A 27,984-nucleotide genomic window follows, 5' to 3' on the forward strand; every position below is an offset into this window, starting at 1 on the left:
TTCTGTGAGCCGGTGGAAGGCAGGGGGGCATTCCCTGCTCCTTCAAGCAGCTTGGCTGCACTGGAGTGTCAACCCCTTAAGGGCAGGGGTTTGGCCAGTTTTGTTTATCCCGGAATCCCCACTGCCTAAAAGAACCAGGCATGGAGGAGGCCCCTCAGACGATATTTGCTGAAAAAAGGGGAGGAGTGAGAGATGAGGTGGTCGCAAAGTTGTGATTTTTAAGACTTAAGGTTGGGGAAGCCTCTGTGTGTGTTCAGGTGCCTAGCGAACACCGAGGGGCCCTGAAGGTGCGTAGCGAACACCGAGGGGCCCTGAAGGTGCGTAGCGAACACCGAGGGGTCCTGAAGGTGCCTAGCAAACACCGAGGGGCCCTGAAGGTGCGTAGCGAGCACCGAGGGGCCCTGAAGGTGCGTAGCGAACACCGTGGGGCTCTGAAGGTAGACAGGGAAGGGTGTCGGGAGAAGGAGGCAGTGCCCCCTACACACACACAGCAGAGCTAGAGGCTTTCGTAGAGGGGTGTGTGTGAAGAGGGCGTGTACAAAAAGGTGGAGAAAACAGGCATAGGAAAGGAAAGTGGAGGGACCACCTGCTGAAAGGCTTCTGACAGGATGTGAAATCTTCTCCTGGGAGTTAGGGAGGCAGAGGCCAGGGGCCGGGTGGAACAGAGGTGGGGTTGGGAGCAGCTTTCGTGGGGGTGGAATGGGGATTCCCCAGGTGGTGAATTCCATGACTTACAAAAGTAGTGAAGGCCCGGACAAATTAAAGAGCACGATGCTGTGGTTGAAACATCCTTACCTTCTGCCACAGGGACCTACAGTGTGAGGGGGCACAGAAAACAACCATAGATGGCAGCTTGCAGTGCTGAGAAACAGTAAGGCCAGAATGTCAGAATTAAGGGACTGTGGCGTTATTAATTCAGCTCATGTTACCTGCAGCACCCCTAACCCAGGGGAGGCTCTGGAGTTCATGATTCTGTGTGTCTATTCTCTGGGGTCAACCATGGTTCTGCCACTTAGTAATTGAGAGACTTGGACAACTTATTTGGTTTTTCTGTACATCAGTTTCCTTTTTGGTTGAGCTAATAGTAAATGCCTCACATGGTTGGTTATGAGAATTAAATACTATGCTTGTAGCTTTTAGATCAGTGCCTGGCGTGTATTAAGCACTTAGTTATTTTTAAGTGCTTGGGAGTGAATGTTGATCTTGTAGACAAACACACAGGTAAAATACAGTGAGAGACCACTGTACATGAATACTGGGATTAAACAAGTAAGTGGATGGCAGATGCTGGGAACCATCTCACAGCTGCAGTGAGAAATTACAGATAAGCCAAGAGAGAGAGTCTAGAATGATCCATGTGGTAATAGATTAGAGTTGGAGATATTGTTCAGCTGAATATAGACACAGCTGGCTACACATAGAAATATTTATAGATATGTGGGTTTACATGGGTTGGTAAAATACAACAGGAGGAGAAAGAGATGGGCCTGGTGCTATGGTTGCACAGAAGGAAGATGGGGAATTAGGAAAGACAAAAAGGATTTCTCCAGGAGAAAATGCAGTAGGAAAGAGAAGAATGGTCATTCCAGCGAGGAACAGCACAGAGAGATGAGAGGGTTTGAAGGGAACACCAGGTAGCTTGGTGTGAACGTGAAGCCAGAAAGCCCGAACTAGATCCTGTAGGTCCCTGTGAGCCACACTGAGCCTGAACCTTGTCCTCCAGATAAAGGTGGCGGGACTTCCCTGGTGGCGCAGTGGTTAAGAATCTGCCTGCCAATGCAGGGGACACAAGTTCAATCCCAGGTCCGGGAAGATCCCACATAGTGGAGTAACTAAGCCCGTGCGCCACAACTACTGAGCCCACGTGCCACAACTACTGAAGCCTGCCCGCCTAGAGCCCGTGCTCAGCAACAAGAGAAGCCACCGCAATGAGAAGTCCGCCCACCATAACGAAGAGTAGCCCCTGCTCGCTCACCACAACTAGAGAAAGCCCGTGCGCAGCAACGAAGACCCAACGCAGCCACAAAAAAAAAGATAAACCTGGTGATACGTGACCGTTGAGTTTCAGAGAGTGCGGTTGCAGTAACAAGACCAGGCAGGACTTGGGGAGGGAGACCGATTGGTGAGAAATAATGAGGGCCCTGCAAAGCCAGCAGTGGTGAGGCCGAGAAGTGAGGGAGAATTCAGAGAGACTTGGTGGGATTTAGGGGCCACTCGGCCACTGTAGGTGAGGCATCTGGCATACGTGCCAGGTTTCTAACAGGGGCCAGTGGCGAATGGTTTGGGGAGCTGAGTGGCAGGTTTTGGGAGAAGACTAACATTTTTGGACCTGTTGAGATGGGGGAGCTCACGGAACACACGGCAGACATCTAGAAGGAAGTTGACCGTATGGCTCTGAAGCCAGAAGAGCAAGGATATAGATTCGGGGGAAACACACATACTTATCAAGCATCTACTGTGTTCCAGGCACTGGGGCTGCAACAGTGAAGAAAACCATGTCACTGAGTGAGAGGTGCGATAAAGAAAGATCGGGTAGCGTGAGGGTGACAGGTGGAGAACGGCTGCTTTCCAGGGAGGGGGAGGAAGGCCTCCCTGAGGGAGGGAGGGAGGCGGCAGCCACAAGAGAATCTGCACAAGCACCGGCCTGGTGCAAAGGTCCTGAAGTGAGAGAGGGCTGGCCTCCCTCCCGAGCTGCGGCCGGCCCTCTCCAGGGAGGTCGGTGGAGCCGGAGCAGAGAGGGAAAGGAAGGCAGTGGCTGGCAGAGACTCAGCTGGCCACCAGGAGCATTGGGGATTTTATTCTGAACATAAGCGGAAGTCACTGGCTGACTTGAGTCCGACAATTCTGATCTGATTTGCAATTTAAAGAGTCAGTCCATTAGAAAATGTTAGGAGATGGGAGGTCCGTGGATGCTGATCAAGGTCAGTCAAGGTCAGGGCAGTTAGCAAGTGAGAGAGATGGCGGCGAGGGGCTACAGACCCCGCTTGTTCGCTGCTGTGTATCCACAGTGCCAAGAGCACGCGGCAGGGCTCACTGGGTGTTGTTTTGAATCGATGAGTCTTGGCCGGGAGGATTTTAAGTGCGAGAGCAGAGCAGCGTGAGGCTGAGGTGATGTAGGGAGAGCATAACTGGCGGAGTTGCCAGCCTCAAGGCAACACGTTCATAACCCCATGAGGCAGGTAGCTTTCACCAGTGGTTTCCACGCTTCTGGATTTCACAGACCAAAACTGGGTGAACTAGCGTCGGGCTGCCTACTTCTTATTTTGTAAGTAAAAACCTAAAATAGGGAATTCCCTGGTGGTCCAGTGGTTAGGACTCCGTGCTTTCATTACCAAGGGCGTGGGTTCAATCCCTGGTCAGGGAACTAAGATCCCACACTGCGTGGTGTGGCCAAAAAAAAAAGTAGGTGATTTAAAAGAAAGGGCATTTTACTATATAGGGAGGATAGGACCACAGAATAAATTTCAGTCCTTTAAATTGAATAGATTTTTCTTCATGGAAACCTCACTACATTGCCCTCTGTCCTGATGTCACTTAACCAGCAGAAGACAGACTTCAGGAATGAGAGGGCAGCAACACTGGCGATGTTTGCTATGGAAGAGCTTGGAGGGCAGAGTCTGAAGTCCCACTTTGGAATGAAAGTGACACAGAGTCTTGCCATCTTCAATCCGCTTCCTCGAGGGCTGGTTCCTCAGTTCCCAGAGGAAGAATGAGGCGGCAGGTAGCTGCCATTATGACCCTCACTTGCATGGGCTTCATCATAAAAGTGCGTGGTGGTTTGGTTCTCTTACCCGTGGACAGGTCCTCTTCCTCCCCTTGCCTGTTATTCCTTAACCAGCTGATCGAGTGCTGCTGAGGGGTCTCCAGTCGCCCAACACTCAGCTCAGCACTGGGACACGGCAGAGTTGCCTATATGGCATCTGCTGTCTTCAAGGAATTTACAGTCTAGGCAGGAAGATGCAAACCACATGCAAAAAGGAATTACGGGGCAATAAGAATTGACAGAAGACTGTTGTATCTAGTTTTGAGTCTGCTCTGAGCATTGTCTTAACCATCCGAGCAGCTCCAGTGCCTGATAGGGAGCTTGACACTTGTTGGCACTTAGTAAACGTTGACTGAATGGACGTGACCTGGAGTGGTCTTCAAGGAAAAGGTGGTGAGCTGAGCCTCTAAGAATGGGTGAGATTTGTATAGCAAGGGAGGATAAGGTGTTTGGAGGGTAGTGGGGGAGGGAGCATCATGAATCAAGGACATTCATTCATTCAACAAATATTTGTTGAGCACCTACTATGTGCCAGGCAGTGGATGTAATGGATCCAATGGTCAAAAATACAAGTAAGCAAATACTGGAGGTCATTTCAGATAGTGCTCAGGGGAAAGTGGTGGAGAGTGCCGGGTGAGGGGTGTGGGTTACTTTCGAAAGGGTGGTCCTAGTGAGGACCTCCCCAGGGAGGTGACATTTGACCTGAGACATGGGGGAGGAATGTTTCAAGCAGAAGGAACAGCAGGAAGGAGCTTGGTTTTGCCATCAGCTTGACTTTGTTGCTGCGGTTGACTCAGAGAAAGGAGGGGAGGCATACAGCGTTGAATCAGTGTTATTAGACTGTAAGCATTGTGACTAGGTATTGTGATTTCTGCCAAAAGGATACAGAATTCAGCTGATAAAGTGGAAAGATCGAGTGGTCTAGCATTCGAGAGTCTTTAGGAACAAACTGAGAGATAACTGTGGTCTGCTAACCCTGAGATGGGAGACTGCTGTGGATTATTCAAGTGGGACTAATGTAATCACAGGGGGCAGGAGGAACCGGAAAGATGGCAGCATGAGAAAGACTCAGTCTGATATTGTTGGCCTTGAAGATGGAGGAAGGCTTCTAGAAGCTGGAAAAGGCAGAGAAATGGCCTTTCCTTACAGCCTCCAGAAAGGCAACACCTTGATTTAAGCCCATTGAGACCCTTGTCAGACTTATGACCTCCAGAACTGTCAGGTAATACATTTGTGTGGTTTTAATCCACTAAATGTGTGGTAATTTGTTACAGTGGCCACAGGAAACTCATACAGATCTTGGTGCTGAGAAGCAGGGGAAGCTGTAACAAATACCTAAAAATATGGACGTGGCTTTGGCATGGGGCAATGGGAAGAGGCTGGAAGGACTTTCAGGGACATGATAGAAAAAGCCTAGATGGCCTTGGACAGACGTGGTAGAAATAGAAGTGTTAACATTTCACTGTTCACTGGGGACCAGGCTGTGCAGCCAAGGTTAAAAGGCAGGGAAGTGCCCCCCAGGGGAGAGATGAGTGCATGATTCAAGGTTGCTGAGGACAGACCACTCACACACCATGCTCACGTGGTACAGCATCTACTTACTGCAGAAGAGGAGAGAGAGCACATGCCAGATCCAGCTCCCGGCAAAGCATCCGCCACCCCACAGCCAGTGGATCCGCAGCCCTGGAGGCTGCACACGCCCCACTTTGTGCTGCGTGGGAGGACCCCACCTTCTCCCCCCACCCCCCGCCCCGTGAGGGCTGAAATACAGAAGCTGGGGGCCTGCCTTTGGCCACTGCTGAATGTGCTTTAAGCGGAACCCTGGAGCGCACACTGCGCCTGAGACGGAAAGATAGTCCCTCCCAGGGTGAAAAGCCCAGCACAGGCTGTGAGGGCTCTTCATGTCTTGGTAGAGAAGTGTCCCGGGCCCAGGCCTTTCCCAAGAGTTAACACTCTGCTAGCAAGGCCTCAGAAGGGATGAGGGGCACAGCAGACAAAACACGTAGCACTTGGGAGAATACCTAAATTGTCATGAGCAGACCGTTAGGAGAAATAAGGCCCCCACGTTCTCTTATCCCTGTGGCCGTCATGCTGCTGTCCATGTGCCAACACGTTTTTACCCAGGCACACAAGTGTATTTTGCTTTAGTCACCTAACATGACGTTCATAACATGTCTCCATGTCCCTACGTAATTTTCATAATTATCCCTTGAAATGGCAGCCTAGCATTCCAGTTGATTTGTCATAATTTATTCAGTTATTCCCTACTTTTTTTTTTTGCTAATAGAGATAATTCCTTTTTTTTTTTTACTTTAACTTTTTATTCTATATTGGAGTATAGCCGATTAACAATGTTGTGATAGTTTCAGGTGCAGAGCAAAGGTACTCAGCCATACATGTACATGTATCCATTTCCCCCCAAACTCCCCTCCCATCCAGTCTGCCACGTATCATTGAGCAGAGTTCCCTGTGCTATACAGTAGGTCCTTGTTGGTTATCCATTTTAGTTTATTTTTATTATTGGAGTATAATTGCTTTACAATGTTGTGTTAGTTTCTGCCATACAGCGAAGTGAATCAGCCATATGCATACACACATCCCCTCCCTCTTGGACCTCCCTCCCCCACATCCCACCCAACTAGGCCATCACAGAGCACCGAGCAGAGTTCCCTGTGCTATACTGCAGGTTCCCACTAGCTAACTATTTTCCACATGGTAGTGGATTTATGTCAAATCTAATCTCCCAATTCATCCCACCCTCCCCTTCCCCCGTGTCCACACGTCCGTTCTCTACGTCTGCCTTTCTATTCCTGCCCTGCAAATAACTTCATCTGCACCATTTTTCTAGATTCCACATATATGTGTTAATATACGAAATTTGTTTTTCTCTTGCTGACTTACTTCACTATATATGACAGACTCTAGGTCCATCCACATCTCTACAAATGACCAATTTCATTTTTTTTATGGCTGAGTAATATTCCATTATATACATATACCACATCTTCTTTATCCATTCATCTGTCCCCGACTTCAGGCTATACTACAAAGCTACAGTAATCAAGGCAGTATGGTACTGGCACAAAAACAGAAATATAGATCAGTGGTTATCCATTTTAAATATAATAGTGTGTATATGTCAATCCCAAACTCCCTAACTATCCCTTTCCCCCACCCTTCCCCCCTGATAACCATAAGTTCATTCTCTAAGTCTCTGAGTCTGTTTCTGTTTTGTAAATAAGTTCATTTGTATCATTTCTTTTTGGATTCCACATATAAGTGATATCATACGATATTTCTCTTTCTAATAGTGATAATTCTGAAATGAGCACTTTTTTTGTTCAATATTTTATTGACTTATTTAATACTAATAAGTGTAAGTAGAAATAACTAAGTTGTATCTCTTTAAAAGTATTTAGTTTGCTCTTTCCCCCAAATGGACAATTAGTCCAAATTCGTAAGAGGAAGCACAGATGGAGAGATAACACAGGAGACGCATAAAGGATCCAGGCAATCAGGCCCGACTTGATTTCCAAGACACCTCATTTCTAGGGACCCAGGGCAGGTGGTGTTTTTCTTCTCCTTGGTGCAACCAGAGAGTTTCTGGTTTGAGGCTTGATGGAGACAAAGGCAAAATTCACGCTGAGTGTGAATCTTTATCTTATCAACACGTCCAAGGAAAATATTCTCCTGGGGAAAGTCAGCAGGGTCCAGAGACCAAAAGGGTAATAAAGCCTTGCAGGCCCCAGGCTGTCAACACAGAGCAGGACCCAGGTGTCACTTGGGAGGCAGAGCACACCTGTTTCTCAGCTGAACAAGGACGGAGAAAAAAAGAGGCAGGGACTCCTCCACCCACCCCACCCCCCCAGGGAAGGGGTAAGTGCCAAGTCTAGGAAACTGTCACTGCCACTGTCCCTTTGCCAGCAGGTGAGGGGACTGTGGAGGGAGGGGAAGACTCCTGAAATGCTTCTAGCAAGGAGAGGACAACACTGCCCCTGCCTTTCCTGGGGAGCCACCAGCCCTGGGAGAGCAGTGGGGGGAAAGCAGCTTCCCCAAACATCCCAGCTCAGACACAAGAGAGGAGGGGTTGAGTCCAGCTCTAGGGAAGTGTGGGAGACCCCCGTCCCCGTCCTGTTCCCCCAGCCTTGAAGTTGCCCAAATCCTGCTTTTGTCTGCCTGGCTGGTTTGCTGGCTGCACAGGTCTGAGGGCTGTCGGCAGTCAGGCAGATAGTGGGGGTGGGGGTCAGAGGTGCAGGTAATAGGCAAGCAGAGGGGTGGGGGGATGGTCTGGGGCCATGGCTCTGCACCAGCTGGCTTCTTGGAGCCCTGGGTGGCACCGACTCAGGCAGCCACAGACCCTGCCCCAGTTCTGCTGGCCCCTCCTCAGACTTTGGCCCGGGGGCCAGTTCCCCGGAACTACCCTGGGTGCTGGGGTAGCCATGGAAACGTGATTGCATTGGTTTTCCTCAGGGCCTGTCCAGGAGTGAAAGGCAAGCCATGCCTTTGTTTGCTGCTTCCTCTGTCTGGAAAACTCCTCCCCCAGCAGCTCACAGGCCCACCTCATCCTTTCAGGTTTCAGCTTAAAGGCACCTGCTCAGAGAGCCCCCTCCTCTGTCCCCATTGGCTTCTATCCCATTACCTGTTTTATTGTCCTCATAGCCTTATCGTTATTTGGAGGTCTCGTACTTGTCTGTGTTTTTGTTTTGTTTTCTTGGCCTCCCCTCACTAGAATGTAAGCTCCTCAAGGGCACAGTACGCTGGACCTTTTTCCTGAAGCTTCCCCTACTTCATCCAGGGCCAGGCCCAGAGGAGACGCACAGATATATCTTTAAGGAGGGGGATGCGTTCAAGAAACAGGAAATGATGCCATCCACTCCCCCCAGCCTCAGGCACCTTCCTTACTCCCCTGGGCATGGCCTGGGGTCCTCCACCCCCACTTCCAGCCCAGCATCGGCCCCACTTCCGGAAGTTCCCAGGACTAACCTCCCAGTTCCTGACCGTAAACCTCCTCTCCCGCAGCGCCTCCAACCCACGCTGAGCACAGCCTTTGGCTCGGCCTTCCAATATGGCTGCAACATCGCTGTGGTTAACACGCCGCACAAGGTGGGTGGGCAAGAGGTGGGCGGGAGAAAGCTGCCATCTTGCTCTGTGGAGGCTGCCACCTTTCTTCCGGAAGCCACCGGCTTTTTCCCGGAAGCAGCTGCCTTCCTCTAGTACTCTTGGGAGACCGGCCTCTGCAGACCAGAGAACGACCAGGGTTGTGGGCTATTCCCCTCCCCCTCCCTCCCACCCCCCCCCTGCCCCGCAATGTCATCCTTTCCAGGCACATTGGGAAGGGGGTGGGAGGGGATGGACTTGGATTCCCTGCCCAGTCGCTTTGGGCCTTAGTCCCACTGCCGTTCCCCTGGGAAGGCCACTTGCAGATGACAAAGAGGATGGGGTCAAGGACTAAACACTTAGGGGTTGGGATTGGGGTGAAGGGAAGCAAAGGAAAAAGAGTATCCCAAAGGCCTAGTAAAGCATGTGAGTCAGGAGGGAGGGACAGGCCCTGATGACGAGTAAAGATGAAGAGTGAGAGTTGACCACTGGCTTTGACCTCATGGAGGGCATACGTGACCTTGACAAGAGCAGCTGAGTTGAGACAAACGCTTGATTGGAGTGGGTTCGGGGAGAATGGGCGGGGTGGAGGAGAGACAGCTTTTTAAGGAGTTTTGCTGCACAGGGGAACAAAAAATGAAACTTAGTGAAGGGAGAAGGGGGGTTGTGTTAGGGTTTTATAGGGCAAGAGTCATGTTTGTATTGTGATGAGAAGGATGCAGTAAAGAAAGATGGACTGGGAATTCTCTGGTGGTCCAGTGGTTAGGACTTGGTGCTTTCACTGTGGAGGGCCCAGGTCAGGGATTGAACCTGGGCCCACAAGCTTCAATCCCACAAGCCATGCCGCGTGGCCAAAAAAAAAAACTGAACCAGTGATGCAGGACAGACAGGAAATAGTTACAGGAAGAAGGTCCCTGAAAGGGCAAGGACAGGACCCAGTGTCTGTTCCCATTCATTTGGGTGTATGAGTCCTGCTCTACTTTTAAAAATCACTGTCATTACTTTGTAACTACACTTTATTCTGCTTTATAGGAGGTACTGCAGTAGTTGCTCATGGCTTATATTAATATACTTATCATTATTACCATTGAAGGAACATTTTTTTTTCTCAGTCAAGCAATGTACCATCACTATATCACAGTGAATGCTCATAAATTCTCTATTGGATATATATTATTTCTATAACCAAGGAGGAAACTAAGACTTACAGAGGTAGAACTTGTGCAAAGTCATACAATTAGTAACAATATTTCTTTTTTTTTTTAGCATCTTTATTGGAGTATAATTGCTTTACAATGGTGTGTTAGTTTCTGCTGCATAACAAAGTGAATCAGCTATACATATACATATATCTCCATACCTCCTCCCTCTTGCTTTGCCCTCCCACCCTCCCTATCTCGCCCCTCTAGGTGGACACAAAGCACCGAGTTGATCTCCCTGTGCTATGTGGCTGCTTCCCACTAGCTATTTTACACTTGGTAGTGTATATATGTCAGTGCCACTCTCTCACTTTGTCCCAGCTTACCCTTCCCCCTCCCTGTGTCCTCAAGTCCATTCTCTACATCTGCGTCTTTATTCCTGTCCTGCCCCAAGGTTCTTCAGAACCTTTTTTCTTTTTTAGATTCCATATATATGTGTTAGCATACAGTATTTGTTTTTCTCTTTCTGACTTACTTCACTCTGTATGACAGACTCTAGGTCCATCCGCCTCACTACAAATAACTCAATTTTGTTTCTTTTTGTAGCTGAGTAATATTCCATTGTATATATGTGCCATATATTCTTTATCCATTCATCTGTCAATGGACATTTAGGTTGCTTCCATGTCCTGGCTATTGTAAATAGAGCTGCCATGAACATTGTGGTACACGACTCTTTCTGAATTATGGTTTTCTCAGGGTATATGCCCAGTAGTGGGATTGCTGGGTCGTATGGTAGTTCTGTTTTTAGTTTTTTAAGGAAGCTCCATACTGTTCTCCATAGTGGCTGTATCAATTTACATTCCCACCAACAGTGTAAGAGGGTTCCCTTTTCTCCATACCCTCTCCAGCATTTATTGTTTGTAGACTTTTTGATGCTGGCCATTATGACCGGTGTGAGGGATACCTCATTGTAGTTTTGATTTGCATTTCTCTAATGATTAGTGACGTTGAGCATCCTTTCATGGGTTTCTTGGCAATCTGTATATCTTCTTTGGAGAAATGTCTATTTAGGTCTTCTGCCCATTTTTGGATTGGGTTGTTTGTTTTTTTGATATTGAGCTGCATGAGCTGCTTGTGTATTTTGGAGATTAATCCTTTGTCCGTTGATTCATTTGCAAATATTTTCTCCCATTCTGAGGGTTGTCTTTTCGTCTTGTTTATGGTTTCCTTTGCTGTGCAAAAGCTTTTAAGTTTCATTAGCTCCCACTTGTTTATTTTTATTTTTATTTCCATTTCTCTAGGAGGTGGGTCAAAAAGATCTTGCTGTGATTTATGTCATAGGGTGTTCTGCCTATGTTTTCCTCTAAAAGTTTTATAGTGTCTGGCCTTACATTTAGGTCTTTAATCCATTTTGAGTTTATTTTTGTGTATGGTGTTAGGGAGTGTTCTAATTTCATTCTTTTACATGTAGCTGTCCAGTTTTCCCAGCACCACTTATTGAAGAGGCTGTCTTTTCTCCATGGTATATTCTTGCCTCCTTTATCAAAAATAAGGTGACCATATGTGTGTGGGATTATCTCTGGGCTTTCTATCCTGTTCCACTGATCTATATTTCTCGGCATGTGGGTTCTTAGTTCCCCAACCAGGGATCAAACCTGCACCCCCCCCACCCACCCCGGCGTAGAAGCTTGGAGTCCTAACTGCTGGACCACCAGGGAATTCCCAACAGTGAATTTTTAACATTTTGAGCAGTCTGGTTCCTCATCTCACCCCATCATACAGTAGGCATTTTTTTTTAATCTCCAGGTAACAACAGAGAATCAATTGTGTCCTGAGGGTGTTGGTAGACACATCCTTCAGGACAATGACCAGAGGCAACTGAGAACATTACCTCTTGGTCTCTCATGAGTTGCCTGATTGTCTATGGATGGGGCAATGTCTTCCAGGTCTTGAAGTCCTTTTATAATGAAACCTACTTTGAGCGACATGGAGCCTTCATGGATGAGAAAGTCATGCTGCTGCTGTGGTCCTGCACCATGTCCATGTCTCCACTGGGCATCTTGGTGGGGCCCCTGCTTATTGGCCTGCTGGTTGACAAATGTGGCAGGTAAAGAAGAAGGGTGCTGCTGTCACTCAAAATTCACATTAGTAAAGCATGCTGTCTCTTGGCATTTGTGCATGTGGTGGGGAGTTGTGTGACCTTGAAAATCAGGAGGCCTGAAGTCCAGCCCCCACTTTGCCATAGACATCATGACCTTAAAGCAAGTCCTTGAATTTCTTGGGATTTCGTCCCCTTGTCAGCTGCACGGGAAGAGCAGCCCCTCTGTTGTCCACCCCGTGGAGATGGATCAGCCTTTGAGAGCAAAGTCTTGACCATACTCAGCACTTCTAGCAGGTGTTCAATAAATGCTTGTTGACTGGGTTTAATTCGAGGTCAGGTGACCCATGGCTCCAAGTTGTAACAGCTGCAGCCTCTCCCCGTGCAGCCTCACCCGTGTTGTTCTGAGCTTTGGGGTTCAGACTGAGTCAGTCCATGTGCCCCTGACTTGTGTCTTGTTTGAGAATGAAGAATACTTCTTGTACTTTGCTTGGTTTACACAGACCCACTAATCTTTACACGTAAGCCCAGTTGCTGCCAAGGCGTGACTGCAGATAAGGAGGGATGTCCAGATCAAGGTTCCCAGGAAGGAAGGGCGTGAGCCAAGTTCTCAGGGTGAGGCCCCACGGAATTCCATTTGGCCAGATCTCACTCTTTGGAATTCACAGTTACACTTGGACTTGATGTGCCATGGTTGGCAGTTTGTAGGGAGGAGTGGGAAGTCCTCTAAAGAAAACTAGCTCTTAAAGAACCATACCAGTTCAGTTTTCATGCATAAAAGAAAATACTGGGGAATTCCCTGGTGGTCCAGTGGTTAGGACCCCGAGCTCTCATTGCCGAGAGCCGGGGTTCAATCCCTGGTCAGGGAACTAAGATCCCACAAATGGCAAGGCTCAGCCAAACAAACAAACAAAAACAAACAAAAAAGCAAAGAAAATATTGGCAATTGAAAATTAATTATGTATAAAGCAGGACTCATAAGACCTCTTCTTATAGATACTTGATTAACAATTAATTTGCCATTCGTTGTACACTTGAATGAAGGAAACATGCACTATATTGCAATTATGCCATAATGCAAAATTTTTGTAATTCAGACTGTGCTGTTCTCAGCTACACCAAGAGTGATTGGACTGTTCTAGAAGCTTGGCCCCCACCTCCTTGTCTGAACCCAGAGTCACAGAACTTGGGACCTCAGAGATGGTTTCATCATTGCTCTCATTTTGCACATGAGGACCCTGAGACCAGCTGGTGTGGTGGAGCTGGCCTTGCCCTAGTGGGGTCAGGGCAAGCCCTGAGCTAAGCTAAGGCTTCCTGGTCATCAGGAAGGGGTTCGTGTGGGCTGTTTGTTCTCTCTGGACCTGCAGCCTCTGGGCTGGCTGATCCTCTGCTCTGAGTTTGGGCTTTGACGGCAGTTCTCTTGGGGGTATGGCCACCCCAGGAAGAGAAAAGTGGCCTGAGAAAACCAGTCTGTGTATCTGATGAGTCCTCAGTGTTGCCTAGCAGGGGACTTTTGTAGAACTCGTAGGACTATCCCCCCAGGAGGGGTGTCTGGGTTTCTGTTTAGAGATCCCCCCTCCCCCACTCCTGGCATCAGAGATGATGCACCTGTGTCAGTCAGGGTCCTGATGGTCCTCGAATGTGGGCGGCGTGTGGAGAGATCACCAAGGGTGGGGCAGCCAGCAGCCACCCTATAGCTGGGCCACCATCTTCCTTCCGGATCCACTGCTGTTTTCTCCTTTGGCAAAATCCAAGCTACATGTGGGGATGAGGGGGCAAGGGAGCCACTGATGCCAGTCAGCATGGGGCACAGAACACAGTCTGGAAGGTAGGTATGGATCCTGGGGGACAGGCAGGGGGCATCCAGCATAGTTCTATTTTTCAGACACTCCCTCCCCCCACTTCATAGACTCATGGTTTTTCAGCCTTGGGAGGAATCTTAGCGATCATCTAATCCAGCTCTGTCTCCCACCTGTTGTGGGGTTCCCCTGTTCACCATTCTTGACAGTCTTCATCCGGCCTAGTCTCTGCTAGAATACCACCAGTGACAGGAAGCTCGCTACTTGCAGAGGCAGGCCCATTCCTTTTCCCTTCCCTACCATCTTCAGTCAGCTCCAATGGTTAGCGTGCTCCCACTCCTCACCCCACCCCTGCCGACCCCAAACCTCCCTTCCTGGGACCTCTGCCCACTGGTCCTTGCTTTCTGTGCTTCCCAGCCATCAGCCTTTCTCAGGCACATTCCCGGCACTTCTGTAACGGCTGCCCTGGAGAATAGGAGTTGGTGTCAGGAGAGCTTCTGCTGTCTCAGCCCCCCTGCCCTCTGGGCTCTGCTGTCCTTGTAGAAAGGGAACACTGCTGATCAACAATGTCTTCGCCATCCCTGCCATCCCGAAGTGAGTCAGCAAAGTGAGCAAAGCTTCCGAGCTGATCATCTTTTCTCGAGTGGCGCTGGGAGTCTGTGCAGGTACCTACAGTGATGGCTGAAGCCCCAAGCCCATGCTCAGGGTCACCAGTGGGGGGAAGGGTCTGAGTCAGACACACCCAGCACCACTGGCCAAGGCTGGAAGCAGGGGCGGCAAGGGTCTTCCTGGTTCTGAATGGCTCTTTTCCCTTTGGGGGCATCCTCTTGTCTCCATCCCCGGACTCTCGAAAACCTCATGTTCTTTCTCCCCTTCCCCTTATTTAACAAAATCTATCAGGGGAAGATCTTTAAAAACACACTTTTACCTTGAAGTATAAACTGATAAGGCTTTACTAGGTATCTTCCAAGGAAGGTGTAGAGTTCACACTGAGGATGAGGAGCTTCAAGCAAAAGAGTACAGAATTGGGGGACTCTGTCAGCAGGGGACTGAGCTTTCTTAACTATGGTGGTTTCTTCTATTAAAAAAAAAAAAAGTGATACAAGTAACCTGTGCTTCAGAAAAATCAGAAAATAATCCCAAGCCAAAGACTTATCTTTCAGTCCCACATCCCAGGAACACAGTCCTTGCCTGTAACAAGGGGCCCCAGCTCCGCAGCTAGGAAGGAGAGGATATCCTGCCGTGCCCCCTGGGAGTCTGAGGATTCTGGAAAGGTTTCCTCCTTAGTGCGAACTAAACAGTCCACGTGGCCAATTTCCATCTCCATGGAGGGGAAGTGGGGGGGGGGGTGGTGGGTACAGGTTGCCCGTCAGTGGTGCTGACAACACAGAGAAACTCAGGGACTATGAGATGAATTAAATCTCAGGTTTCCGGGCCCCAGGAAGCTGGGACCGTTTCTTTTCTCCTCCCCTGGTCTTTGTTTTGCTAGGTCCAGGCATCTCCTACAGTGCCCTTCCCATGCACCTGGGAGAGTTAGCTCCCAAGAACCTTAGGGGTGCTCTGGGAACAATGACGGAGGTGTTTGTCATCGTGGGAAACTTCCTAGCACAGATCTTCAGCCTGCAAGCCATCCTGGGCAACCCTACAGGTACCTGCGGCTCACCGAGGTGCGGGGCCGGGGCGGGGGGGCGGGGGGGGTGGTGCGGGGCCGGGGCGGGGGGGCGGGGGGGGTGAGGGGGGGCGGGGCGGGGGGAGGGGAGAGGGAGCGTGGGAACTATGGCGGGGCCGAGGGGGCGGGGTCTGGACACATGGGGCTCGGCTGTGCCCATGTGTCTGGCTGATCAAGTCAGGTGAGGCCAAGAGGTGCCCTTTGGGTTGGGCAATGTGTGGCTCGCTGGAGACGGGTGACCTTGACGAGAGCAGTTCGGGTGAACGATGGGGACAAATTGTGCGTGGGACTGGGAGGAGGAGACCGGAGACAAGGGGCACACACGACTCTTGGGAGTTTTGCTGTAAAGGAAGGAGAGAAGTTGGGGGGTAGCTGGAAGGGGAAGCAGGCTGGAGAGAAGGGTTTTTTGTTTTGTTTTGTTTTTTCAGCTGGGACGCTGTGGGAATGGTCCTGCAGCGAGGGCAATCGATGCAGGAGGGGCAGGCACACAGCCGCGGTCACTGTCACGTGGGTGGATGTGGCTCCTCTAGATGTTTTCTTCTGGTTGCTTCTACTTTCCAAGTGAAAGGTGGCCAGGCCATTGCCTGAGAGGGCGGGTTGAGGAAGCGGGAGGGAAGCTTTAGGACAGAGGAGAAAGGGGGGAAATGGTCCTCTGGGGGAGTGGGCGAGAGAATGGCCCTGAGAGTGTGGCTTGAATGCAGGCCAGCATTAAAGGCCCACGAGAACACAGTGGAGTTTCTTTATTTGTTTATTTCCTCGTAAACATTTTCAAATTACCTAAATTCCACAGGAATTCCTTAATGGGTGGATTTATGACTTTGTATTCCCCAGAGTACCTTGAAGAGACTCAGGACCCAGTCGTGCTCAGTGAAAGGTCATTAGTTTTAACGATTCCCAAACTACCCCAGTGCAGCTGAAGGGGAAGCCAGGCTGGGCCCGTTGCTGCCAACAGCTGCCTTGTGCTGATGCCTAGTGTGCGATGCCTGTCACCCCTCACCACTCTTCAGGGGGCACTTTATCACCACCATCATCATCACCATCATCTTTATTTTACTGATGAGAAAACTGAGGCTTAGAGAAGTGAAATAACTCTTCCGGTTCCCATCATAGCTAGTAAGGCTTAGACGAATCTCAATGCCGCCTCCTTAACCCAGACCTTCCAGAAGGAGCTCACACAGCCACAGTGCTGGTTCCAGCACGCTCCTCGACCCCAGCCTCCAGCAAGGCAGAGATTATGCCATTTCCAGCCATAAAGTTAGGAACAAGACATGAGTTCACTTTTTCTAAGGCTCACACTTTTAAATCATGTGCTGTTTCTAAGAAAAGCAATACTCTTCCTGCAGAATGGGTTAACAGCAGATCTTTTGAAAATTGTAATTATTTTCTCCATTTTAAAATGTGGAACCCTGCTGTGGGTGGGTTCTGGGCAGCCACATCTTGGCAAGGACTAGGTCCCTGCTGTCCTTGGCTCTCACGGAGGGCTGGAACAATGTGGGTGAGTGGATTTGTAAGAGGAGAGAGTCAGGATAGAGTCAGGACATGCGGAAGGTCGGCTGGAGGGCAGGGATTCCCCAGTGTTGGGTGTTCATGTTCTCAGTGTTGGGTCCTTCCAGGCTATTCTCAGTGTTGGGTCCTTCCAGGCTATTCTCAGTGTTGGGTCCTTCCAGGCTATTCTCAGTGTTGGGTCCTTCCAGGCTATTCTCAAGTGTTGGGTCCTTCCAGGCTATTCTCAGTGTTGGGTCCTTCCAGGCTGGCCTGTGCGCTTGGCACTCACGGGGGTCCCCGCACTGCTTTGGCTCCCCTCTCTGCCCTTCTTCCCTGAGAGCCCGAGGTCCACCTTGATTCAGAAAAGAGATGAAGAAGAAGTTTGACAAGGTACTGGAGATACAGGCTGCTCCGTCAAGACCCTCCCACCATGTTCACTTCCCAGCTGCCTCCCCGTGCCCGCCAAACATCCCTCCCTAGTGCCCGAAGCAGAGAACGGGCAGGGGGCAGGGTGGGGAAAGGCACTCCACGACGCAGGCACCAGTGGGACAGGACAGAGGTGCCGTTGGCACTGGGGAGTCCAGGGCAGCTCTGGGGTGTGGTCCAGCGGAGAACATGGTCAGAGCCGGCATCATTGTTGGTGGGCGTTGACTTCTGCAAGCTTCCCCAGGTGGGGGTGTGGTTGTGACAGGGGACACGGTCACGGTGTTGGGGGCCTAGCTGGGGTCCAATGAGCATCCTGCCCTGGGAAAACGGGGAGCCTGTGGCCAGGGCTGGGCCGAGCTCCTGGGGAGCTGCCCCCCTGTGTGTCCCTAAGACTTGGGTCAGCTGCTGTCAGCGACAGGAGGGGACCGCTCTGCTCCCCGCAGCTCTGCGGAAGCTGAGAGGCTGGGCAGATGTGGAGGACGAGATGGAAGAAATGCACGTGGAGGACCAGGCCGAGAGGGCCAAGGGCCGCCTGTCTGTGCTCAGCCTCTTCGCGTTTCCGCCTGTCCGCTGGCAGCTGGTCTCCATCATCGTGCCCATGGCCGGCCAGCAGCTCTCCAGGGTCAACGCGGTATGCGCGGTTCTTTTGCTATAATTGTATCTATTGATGGTGTTGGCGAAGGGTGAAATCTGCAAAAACAGGGGTGGGAGGCTGCTTCCAGAAATGTCGGAGACTGGATGCGTAACCCATATGGTGCTTAAGGAAAGTGTCAGGAAGTGGTGGCATCAGGCCCTCGGGGACTCACGGATGCTCAGCAGGAGATGTTGAGTGGTACACAGCCCAGGCAGGAGCCAGGGCACGTGGTGGCTTTCGGAAGTGCTGCATTGCCCACATCCTTGGGGCTGGGCCAGGAGAGAAGCTGAGCTTGGGGTTGCCTAGGCCTGGAATGAGAGGCGAGGGGTCATTCTGTGGGGCCTGAGATCATAGACTAACAAAGCGACAGAGGGAAAAATCTCGGGGTCCCATTTTACAGATGCAGAACTCAAGGCCCCAAGAGGGGAAGAGCTATAACCCGGGCTCCGGCAGAGCCAGCCTCCATCCCAGGTCTCAAGTCTTCAGGTCACGGCTCTTTTCTCCCACCTACTGCCTCCTTCCTGTCCAGGGGGTCCCCTAGGCTTTCAGGACTGTGTGTTATAGAGTCAGGAAGGTTGTCAGCGGCCTGGGCCTCCAGGCCTCTCCTCACAGCCCTTGTGCTTTTGTTTTAGGTCAACTACTACACGGACATGATCTACACCTCCCTCGGCTGGCATGGAGGCGGCTCATTCCCAGTAACAGTGGGTGCCAGCGTGGTCAACATAGTGATGACCGTCATCTCGGTGAGCCACCCAGAAGTGTCCTTCCCATTGGGCATCTCTGAGTTGGTGCCCCGCAGGCAGATAAGAGCCCCCCAGGGTCCACTGCTGATGGCACTGGTCCTGGGGTGACTGGAGGGACACAGACTTTCGGATGTGCCCATACTTACCACTGTGTGACCTTAACCAGGCCACTTAAACACCTTCAAATGCAAGTTTCTTCCTTTGTACAATGGTTACGGTGATTGTAATACCCAGTATACCGATGCAGGTGTTGTTTACTGTTGGCATAAAACTATTATTTCAGAGTTTTATATTTAAAATCTGAACCACTTATGCCTGTGTTAAAAAAGTGAATAGACAGAGGTGTGCTCATTTACAAGGTCAAGTGACCATGATGGTCCTTTCTCTAGAACTCTTCCAAGTTATCCCACTATTATTTTGGTTCCTGTTTCTTGAGTTACCTTGGAGGTTAAAGGTGTTTTAGAAAATTATTTATTACTTATCTGTATTTTCCCCAGAGCCAGTTTAAGCCCCAATCAAATTTCAGAGGATTCAGCATGATGGGGAGGGCCGAGTGAAGGAAAAGCGCCGGAAATGGGAGTTGCTGGGAGGCCCCCAGGCCCAATTCTCCACACTTCCTGGAGTCTGTGCACCCCTTCCTCCAGCGGATTCCCGTAGCCCCTCACCTTCCTCTAGGGCAGGGTCCACCCTCTGTCCTCAGAGCCCTCCTCCTCTAGGGTACATCGTCATAACTAGGACCCTCTTCCCCATCATCCTACCTGGAGAAACCCAAGCCAGAAAGACAGAGGCGCCTCCCTCTCTCTCCCTGAGGAGCGGTGTCTGGGTACTAAGCACAGAAGGAGACGTTGGTCTTACCTCTACCTTGTTTATACAATCCTGGGATTGTCGTTTTGCTCCTGTTGGGCCCTCACTGAATGGCAGTGATAATCCCCGTCTGTAGGGTTGTTGGGAGGACGGAGGGGACATGTGTAAAGTGACCGTACAGGGCCTGGCATGGAGTGACGGTGATGCCTTGCTGATGGCACTGTTGTGGATGCTGCTGGTGAGGATGGAGAAGAATGAAAAGGGCATTAGAACAAGAAGGAAGGAAGGCATGCTGGTCGGACGAAGCATTGTCCAAGCTTGGAATATTCGAGAAGGTACAGGCTGATCAGGAGGTGTGTGTCCTGGCAGTGGAAAAGAAAGTACCTGGGGGTGAGAGGGACCCTCATGATGTGAGGCCAGATTCTGGGCGGCCTCGATGTGAACTGAAGCAGCAGGTAATGGGAGGGGGCTATTTGAAAATGTAGGTATTATTATTTCGGAGGTGTGAGATGATTGCCACTGAAAAGACAGCGTTGCTCACGGTTCCCAAGGGAGAGAGGTGCACACAAGGCCGCATGGAGAAGCATCTGGGGGCGGGGGGGGGGGGCAGCAGTACGTGGGCAAGAGCCTTTCTTGTGGTTTCCGTGGGAAGGAACAGGCAAGGCAGGGTAAGCAGGTTTAGGACTGCCTAGTTTGAAAGATTTCCGGCGGTTCCAGGGCATCGATGCCGGGCTGTTCCTGGTTGTCTGGTACCTGCCCTGGGTGATAAGGCCGGGGGACGCTGGCTGGGGGCGGAGGCAGGTGAGAGCCTGATGGAGCAGGGGGTGGGGATGGGGTAGCTCCGGGCTGGTTTCATGTGGAAGGTGCGCACACAGCTGAGCTGTCTGCTATCTCTAGGAACTGGCTAACGGTGTGTGCAGGGGGCAGTCCCTCCAGCGTCAGGAGGGCCCCCAGATGTCAAAGCATCAGACGCAGAAACTAGAAAACGTAGTTATTACAGTGCGGGGGGGCGGAGGGGAGGGAGGTGGTCAAGGAGCCTAGACCCGGGGTCTGTAGACGCCTGGGACAGGGAGGAGTAGTGGTGCAGAGTCTGCGGCACGAACGTCAAGTTCCCGTGGGGATAAGGGCCTAAGTTCCACGGAGCAGGCAGCAGAGGCGAGCGGGCACTTAAGGAGGGACTGAGGAGGTAGTGGGGGCCCAGGCCCAAGAATTCCGGGCGCCCCCCGCCTGGTGCCGTCGAGGCTCCTCACCGCCCGCCCATCCCCTCCAGGCAGGCGCCGTCGAGCGGCTGGGTAGGCGGCGCCTCCTGCTGGTCGGCTACGGCATCCGCGTCTCCGCGCTGCGCTTCCAGGTCGGACCTCGCTCTCCTACCCGGAAGGGACGGGGCGGGGGCACGCAGAGGGGTGGGACGGGGGGGCGAGGCATGCAGAGGGGTGGGGCGGGGGCGGGGCATGCAGAGGGGTGGGACGGGGCGGGGCACGCAGAGGGGTGGGACGGGGGCGGGGCACGCAGGGGGTGACGAGCAGGGGAGTGGGAGGTCCCTGTAACAGAACCCACACCGCTAGAGCCAGTGATCTCAAACTCCGCGCGTCAAACTCCACGCCCCCTTCGTGTGCAATGTAATGCCCCGTCCTGAAGCAGAGTTCGTGGGTGACTTGAATTACCTACCCATGTACATGCAAATAAATAATTAAATCGAATGCCCTAACCATGAAGTAAAGGAGAAACAAGAAGTTCCATAAAACATATTTCAATATGCAAATGCTTAAGCGCACTGCACTAGAAGATGTCCACCAATAATGATCTAGAGTAGAATAAAGAGACGGAAGATCGGACGTCATTCCATTCAACAAGCAGAAGAAAATGAGAACAGAGGTCGGCGTGGACGGCAGACTACACTAGTGTGAGGATAAGTGATGACCAGGGACCAAACGTATTCGTATGTGGTAAGACAAAGAGGAAGATACCTTAACTGAAGTAGGAACACCACTCACAGGCCAATAGGAAGGTTAGGATGGAGGACGTGGAGAAGGAAGGTGAGGTGCTGGCAGGTGAGCTTGGTCTGATTGATGTGTGCCCCAAGTATAAAATGGGGTAGAGCTCTCATCTTGAAATCCTAACACGTGTCAACAAGCATGTCGGTCTCTACTATTAAAAATATGTTGGAGCCCAGATCAGAAAGAAGTAGGAAAAGAAGCAATGAGAGGCTATGGAGTAACTGGGAATCGTATCAGAGTAAGATTAAAACACAAAAGGCCGCCCAAACAAGAAATACATCACTTTAATTTGTCATTTTCTTAGCATATTTTTGTTATGCGTGTTCTACAAAAATTTTGAAAATACATAGGATGGCCATAGTATGAAATATTCTGCAAGCAGACAGCATTTTGTATATCTTCAGCTGTTTCTGCCCCGTTGTTGCTTTTGCAGTAACTGTGCCTTTACAATTAAAACTATACACAGATGGGACTTCCCTGGCGGTACGGTGGTTAGGACTCTGTGCTTCCACTGCAGGAGGCCCGGGTTCAATCCCTGGTCAGGAAACTAAGATCCCACATGCCGCATGGCACGGCCAAAAAAAAAAAAAAAAACTATACACAGATAGAGAGTTAGTTTTCCTGGGTCTCTGCCTTATATACATGTTATTAAACTTTGTTTGATTTTCTCCTGTTTAAAAAAAAAAAAACTATATACAGATCTTCCTTGACTTACAGTGGGGTTACATCCCCAATAAACCCATTGTAAGTTGGAATATTGTAAATCAAAAATGCATTTAATACACCTAACCTACTAAACATCATCGCTTAGCCCAGCCTACCTTTAATGTGGTTAGAAAACGTACATTCGTCTACAGTTGGGCAAAATCATTTAACACAAAGCCTATTTTATAATGAAGTGTTGAATGTCTCATGTAAGTTATTGAATGCTGTACAGAAAGTGAAAAACAGCGTGATTGTCACTGACCCTCATGATCACGTGGCTGACGGGGAGCTGCCTGGCATCACAAGAGAGGATCGTACTGCTTATTGATAGCCCGGGGAAAAGATCAAAATTCAAAGTACAGTTTCTTATATTTTTTTATAAATTTATTTATTTTTGGCTGCGTTGGGTCTTCTTTGCTACACTCGGGTACGGGCTCTAGGCATGCAGGCTCAGTAGTTGTGGCGATTCGTGGCATGTGGGATCTTCCTGGACCAGGGATCAAACCTGCATCCCCTACATTAGCAGGCAGATTCTTAACGACTGCACCACCAGGTAAGTCCCCAAAGTATAGTTTCTAGTGACTGTGTATCACTTTCCCACCATGGTAAAGTTGAAAATTTTGGACCTTCTTAAGTCAGGGGACCGTCTGTAGTTGAAAACACAATCGTATGTGAGGATGAGAATGTGCGAAGAGATTATTCTTGTAATTCAAGAGACAATGTCTTCATTCTTTGCCTTTTTTGCCAAGCTTTCCTCTCCATCATGACTTCCTTTCTAATTCCTGGGTGAGCGCAAGGACCCTCAGGGGGACGAAGCTGGCTGTGTTCAGGGAACAGCAGGGCAGGGGAGCCTGTGGAGGAACAGGCGAGGTGGAGGGTGGTGATGCAGCTATGGAGGAAAATGCTAGTTACAGGGACTTCCCCGGTGGTCCAGTGGTAAAGAATCTGCCTTACAATGCAGGGGATGCAGGTTCGATCCCTGGTCGGGGAACTAAGATCCCACATGCCACGGGGCAACTAAGCCCGCGTGCCACGACTACTGAGCCAGTGCGCCACAACTACTGAGCCCGTGCGCCACAACTACTGAGCCCACGCACCTCGACTAGAGCCAGCGTGCCGCAAACTACAGAGCCCACACGCTCTGGAACCCGCGCGCCACAGATAGAGGGAAGCTCGTGCACCACAACGAATATCCCGTGTGCCACAACTAAGACCCGACGGAGCCAAAAATAAATTAAATAAATAGATAAATAATAAATAAATCTTTACCCCAAAAAAAGGAAGTGATTTTTTTTAAAAGCTAGTTACGGTCCTGTTTTGGTTTAATCAAAGTTTCCTTTTTAAAGACCTTATTTTCTCATTTGAAAATAATCTAACTTCTTAGAACATTTAGGGACTTAGGTGAAAAGAAGTAAATAAAACTGGACATTATCTATAGAGATAGTTGCCAGTTGCCTTTTGGAAACCTTGGTGGCATCCCCGGCAACTTTTTTTCTCTCACTCTCTCCTTCCAACCCATTGGCCAGTCCTGTTGGTTCTGCCTGAAAACATAACCAGCAGCTTCCCAGGTGGCACCAGACCCAGGATATCCCTTCCAGCTGCAGCCAACTCCTCTTTTGCTTCAAATATTGAAATGGACCCCACCCTGCCTGCCTGCGTGGATCAGAGCTTGTCACGCCTCTGCTCAGCAGCCTGGCTGGCTCTTCATCCCCAAGTCATCCATTCTAGGAGGCTGCCCCTCCCCCAGCTTATCTCTCACCTTGCCCCTTGGAGACAACTTCATTGAAGGAGCTCGTTCTTGGTCCACCTCCACCGCCAGCCCTGCACGAACCCCACCTTCGCAGCGTTTTTCATAACTGTAGTGAAACAGTTAGCTGCATACTTAGTTTGGTAGAAGTCTGTTCACCCTGGGTTTGTGTCATCTGCTGCCCTGGTAGTGGGGCAGCAGAGATGGGGGGTCTGCCAGCTCTCCTGGTCTGATGCCTTCTAGAAGGATTCTAGCAGAGAGTGCAGAATCCGGGTCCCAGCTCCATCCCTTGCTGATCATTTGACTTGGGCCATTGCTGGACCCCTGAGGGACCCAGTGTCCTCTTTGTCTGTGTTCAGGTGCTCTGTGCTCTGATTCCACATTTGTAGGATTGAAACAATAATGTCCTCCCTCAGAGGGCTGTCAAGAAGATTCAGTGGGTTAGCATCTGTGAAGGGCAGAAAATAAATAAGTGGTCGGCATTCCTCCTGTTACGTTTCTCTCAATCAGGTACGGCTCCTGGAGGCCCCGTTGACTAGAATGCTCGGTGTCACTCCTGGTCTCATCTTCCCTCTCTTGCCCTCAGAGCCCTGGAGGCCCACGCAGGTGCTCAGAAATCCAGATGTGGCTCCTCCCTGTGGCAGGAAGGTGAGGCCCGCACGTGGGCTTGTCTGCATGTGGGGCTCTTGGCCTCAGGCTCTTAGAGGTCCCAGGCCTGGACCTCTCAGGCACGGACAGCCCTGCCTCTCCCCACAGAGCACGGTCCCTGAGCTGTCTTACCTTGGCATCATCTGGGTCTTCGCCTACTCGCAGGACATTCCATCGGGCCCAGTGAGCACCTGCATGCCCCACTGCCCCCCGGGGCCTGGCACATAGGAGGTGCCCGGTATTTGTTGAATGAATGGATGCCCTTGATTGGGGATTCTCATGATGTTCTCTCCACCTTTTCCCCTGTTCCTACACAAGCCCCACCCACACTGGAATTCTCAGTTCAGTTTACCTTTTTCTTGATAGGCCATTCCAGCTCACATTCATTCATTCATTCAACAAACATTTACTAAGTACCAACCAGTGCCACGGCCAGGCTGGGGGCCCCCCCAATCTCCTGTGGCTCCCAGAGTTGCCCAGCTTCAGTTCCAGTGCCCAAGAAGGAGATGAGCCTCTGCAAAGAGGGAGCTCTTGCCAGCCAGACCCCACTGGGGGCCCCTCAGTTCACATCCAAACCCTCTACATGCTCACTTTAGCCTCCAAGCCCACAGCCCACCCGACGCTCAATTGTCTTTGGTCCCCTGGCCTCCAGCTACAGTCCTGTGTTGCTTTATCCCCGTGTCCATGTGCTGGCAGCCTTGGGCCTTCACTTCCACCTTCCTTGGGGGCAGCCTCCAGACTCCAGGCTTCCCCTCCCTCGTGTGTCCTCCTGAGAATCTAACGCAGTTCCCACTGCTTGGGGAAAGACTCCTCTGACTCCTAAGACTAGAATAGTCCCTGCAGAATCTTGGTTTTGAAAGAGCTGTACATAAACCAAAATAAAGGTATTGATCCATTGAACACACGCTGATGGAACACCTGCTGTGCCAGGCACTGGGGATGCAGCTGTGAATCAGACCAACACGGTCGTGTTGAAGGATATTTAAGTGGGGTTTTCGACAGGAAGCCTTCCCGGCACACCTCCAATATGGAGGCAGGAGGGCCTGGTGGGAGCAGTGCTGGCGTTTGTGTCAGGAGACCTGGGTTCTGGGCCATTCCGCCCCTTACTGCCTGTGCGTTCCCCGAAGCAAGCCACTGTGCTTCTCTGGGCCTCGGGCTCCTCCTGGAAGACCAGGGGTAATCAGCTGTGCCGGCAGATGTGGGATCAGACGGTGGGTTGATTTGACATGTGACCCAGCTCCTAAAGGGCTGCTTGGCTGCCCGGCCCCAGGGGGCAGGAGGGAGGAGGCCAGGGAGGGCAGCGTGGATAACTTCCCTCACTGCTACCCCTTTGGGGCACAAAGCCCTGAGGAAGGGGCCCCCTCCTCACCAGTTGTAGAAGTTTCCCATTTGACGTCCCAAGGGCAGCTCATTCCGGGGCTCTGAATTCCTCTCCATCTTCAAGGGTCGGAAATTAACTGGGGGAGAGAGACAGAATCTTATTTTTTTAATAAAGAATATAGATAATATGTTAGTATATAAAGAATATATAAAGTCATAGACAGACCTACTGTATATAAACGGATATACAGTATATCTGTTGTATTATAATTTCATGAGGGATGGTGATTAAGGGGGGGAAAATGGCCTTAGACATTTTAGACAAGATTCCTGAATGAAAAAAGGTTGAGAAACTACCCCAAGGCGAGGTGCCTGCCATTCCCCAGATCTACCACAGGGGGCAGCACGTCCCAGGCGCAAGCGCTCATTCAGCTCTGCGCCCCCTCCCGTTGTCTGCGAATTTCAAAATGACACCACCACGGGGTAGAGCGGCCTTGGTGTGACCTTGAGGCCCTCAGAGGCTCAGCTCGAAGCTCAGCTATGGGCGCACGCAGGAGGAGAGATGTGAGCTTCCTCCCTCGGCCATCCGGAACAGACTGTGCCCCTAAAGGGCCCTCCGCGCCCCTCTCCGCTCCCCTCTCCGCTCCACTGGTCCTGCGCTCTCTGCCCCCAGGTCCCGTGCCCTCCGTGGTGAGGACGGCGATCTTCCTGCAGTCCTCGCGGCCGGCCGCCTTCGCGGTGGACGGGGCCGTGCTCGGGCTCACCAGCGTCATCGTGGGCTTCGCGTTCCCGTCCGTCCAGGTGAGTGGGGACGTGCTGTGGGGAGCACGGCGTGGGGGGGGGCGACCACTTGCCCCCAATTCCTGCTCCATCTTGCCTCCCCCCCGCCGCCCCAGGCAGAAGGGGCTCCGGGAAATAGGCAGGGGTCCCTCTTCTGCTAAGAACATCTGCTAATTTGACAAGGAGGGGGCGGCTCTCCAAGGTCCATAAAACACACATGGCGCCACTTCAGCCAAACTGTAACTATGCCAGTTTCCCACCACTGAAGGGAGGTCCCACACTCAGGCGGTGATGCGTTCATTATGTAGGGGCTCTGGTCAGCCAAGTGCAAAGCAAGCTAGAGCCAGGGCGAGGGAACGATTCCCCCACGTCCGCCTCCTTCCTTTGTTTCTGAAGGTGTGCAGTCAAGCCTAGAGGACATTCTGTCCCTGTTGTTAAAAGGCCGAGTCCTTTTTGATGTGAGGGCAGGACCCAATTGTCTAGCTATTCCACTCCTCTGGATGTAAAGTAGAACTGGCCACTGAGAAACTCCTGTGTGACTCACAAAGGCCTCACCCAGAGCTTTCCCTGGCATTCCTTTCTTCCTCCGTCCCCTCCTGTTTTCTTGTCTCTTGGCCTAGGAGGTCAGTGGTGCCTACAGCTTCATTATCTTTGCCAGAATCTGCCTCCTCACTGCTGTTTACATCTACGTGGTCATTCTTGAGACCAAGGGCCGAACATTTATGGAGATAAAGCAAATTTTTGCCCAGAGAAACAGAGTGGAGCTTCTGGAGAAGAAAGAAGAAATCACAGATGCTGGGCCTCACATACCGTCTCTGCCTGCCAGGGAGACTTCCTTTTAGTGGCTCAACACGTCCCCCAGATGGCACATTTAAGGCTTCCTTTTCTGAGGAAGGGTCTCCCTGCCCCAGGCCTCGAGGGAAGGTGACTGCTGTGAGATTTCTGTGCCCCCAGTGGCAACTGGAAGACTTTGGTCTTCCAGTTTGGTCCCTGATTTAGTTAAGAAGCAGTTAACTTCCAACGCTAACTCTGGGAGGAATGACCTAGGAGGACGGGCAGGTACGTGAGTATTGATTGGCAAGAATAGATTCTCCGATTCTACATCAGCATCAAAACTCAAATGGTGG

The 27,984-nt window shown here is 50.9% G+C and overlaps 1 protein-coding gene across 1 annotated transcript; it reads left to right on the top strand.

Annotated features, from left to right (window-relative positions):
* The first annotated feature begins 140 nt into the window (after positions 1-140).
* On the top strand, positions 141-27,930 carry SLC2A7 (solute carrier family 2 member 7). The gene is given in 14 exon segments (XM_061184141.1): positions 141-185; positions 258-407; positions 8,783-8,866; positions 11,949-12,109; positions 14,443-14,564; positions 15,395-15,547; positions 17,318-17,443; positions 17,923-18,110; positions 18,746-18,856; positions 20,931-21,011; positions 24,866-24,914; positions 24,917-24,940; positions 26,751-26,878; positions 27,478-27,930. Coding segments are annotated over 14 exon segments (1,644 nt in total). The 3' UTR covers positions 27,700-27,930.
* Positions 27,931-27,984: the final 54 nt, after the last annotated feature.

The sequence above is a fragment of the Eubalaena glacialis genome, chromosome 3 (assembly GCF_028564815.1).
Source record: "Eubalaena glacialis isolate mEubGla1 chromosome 3, mEubGla1.1.hap2.+ XY, whole genome shotgun sequence".
NCBI classification, from domain to species: Eukaryota; Metazoa; Chordata; class Mammalia; order Artiodactyla; family Balaenidae; genus Eubalaena; species Eubalaena glacialis.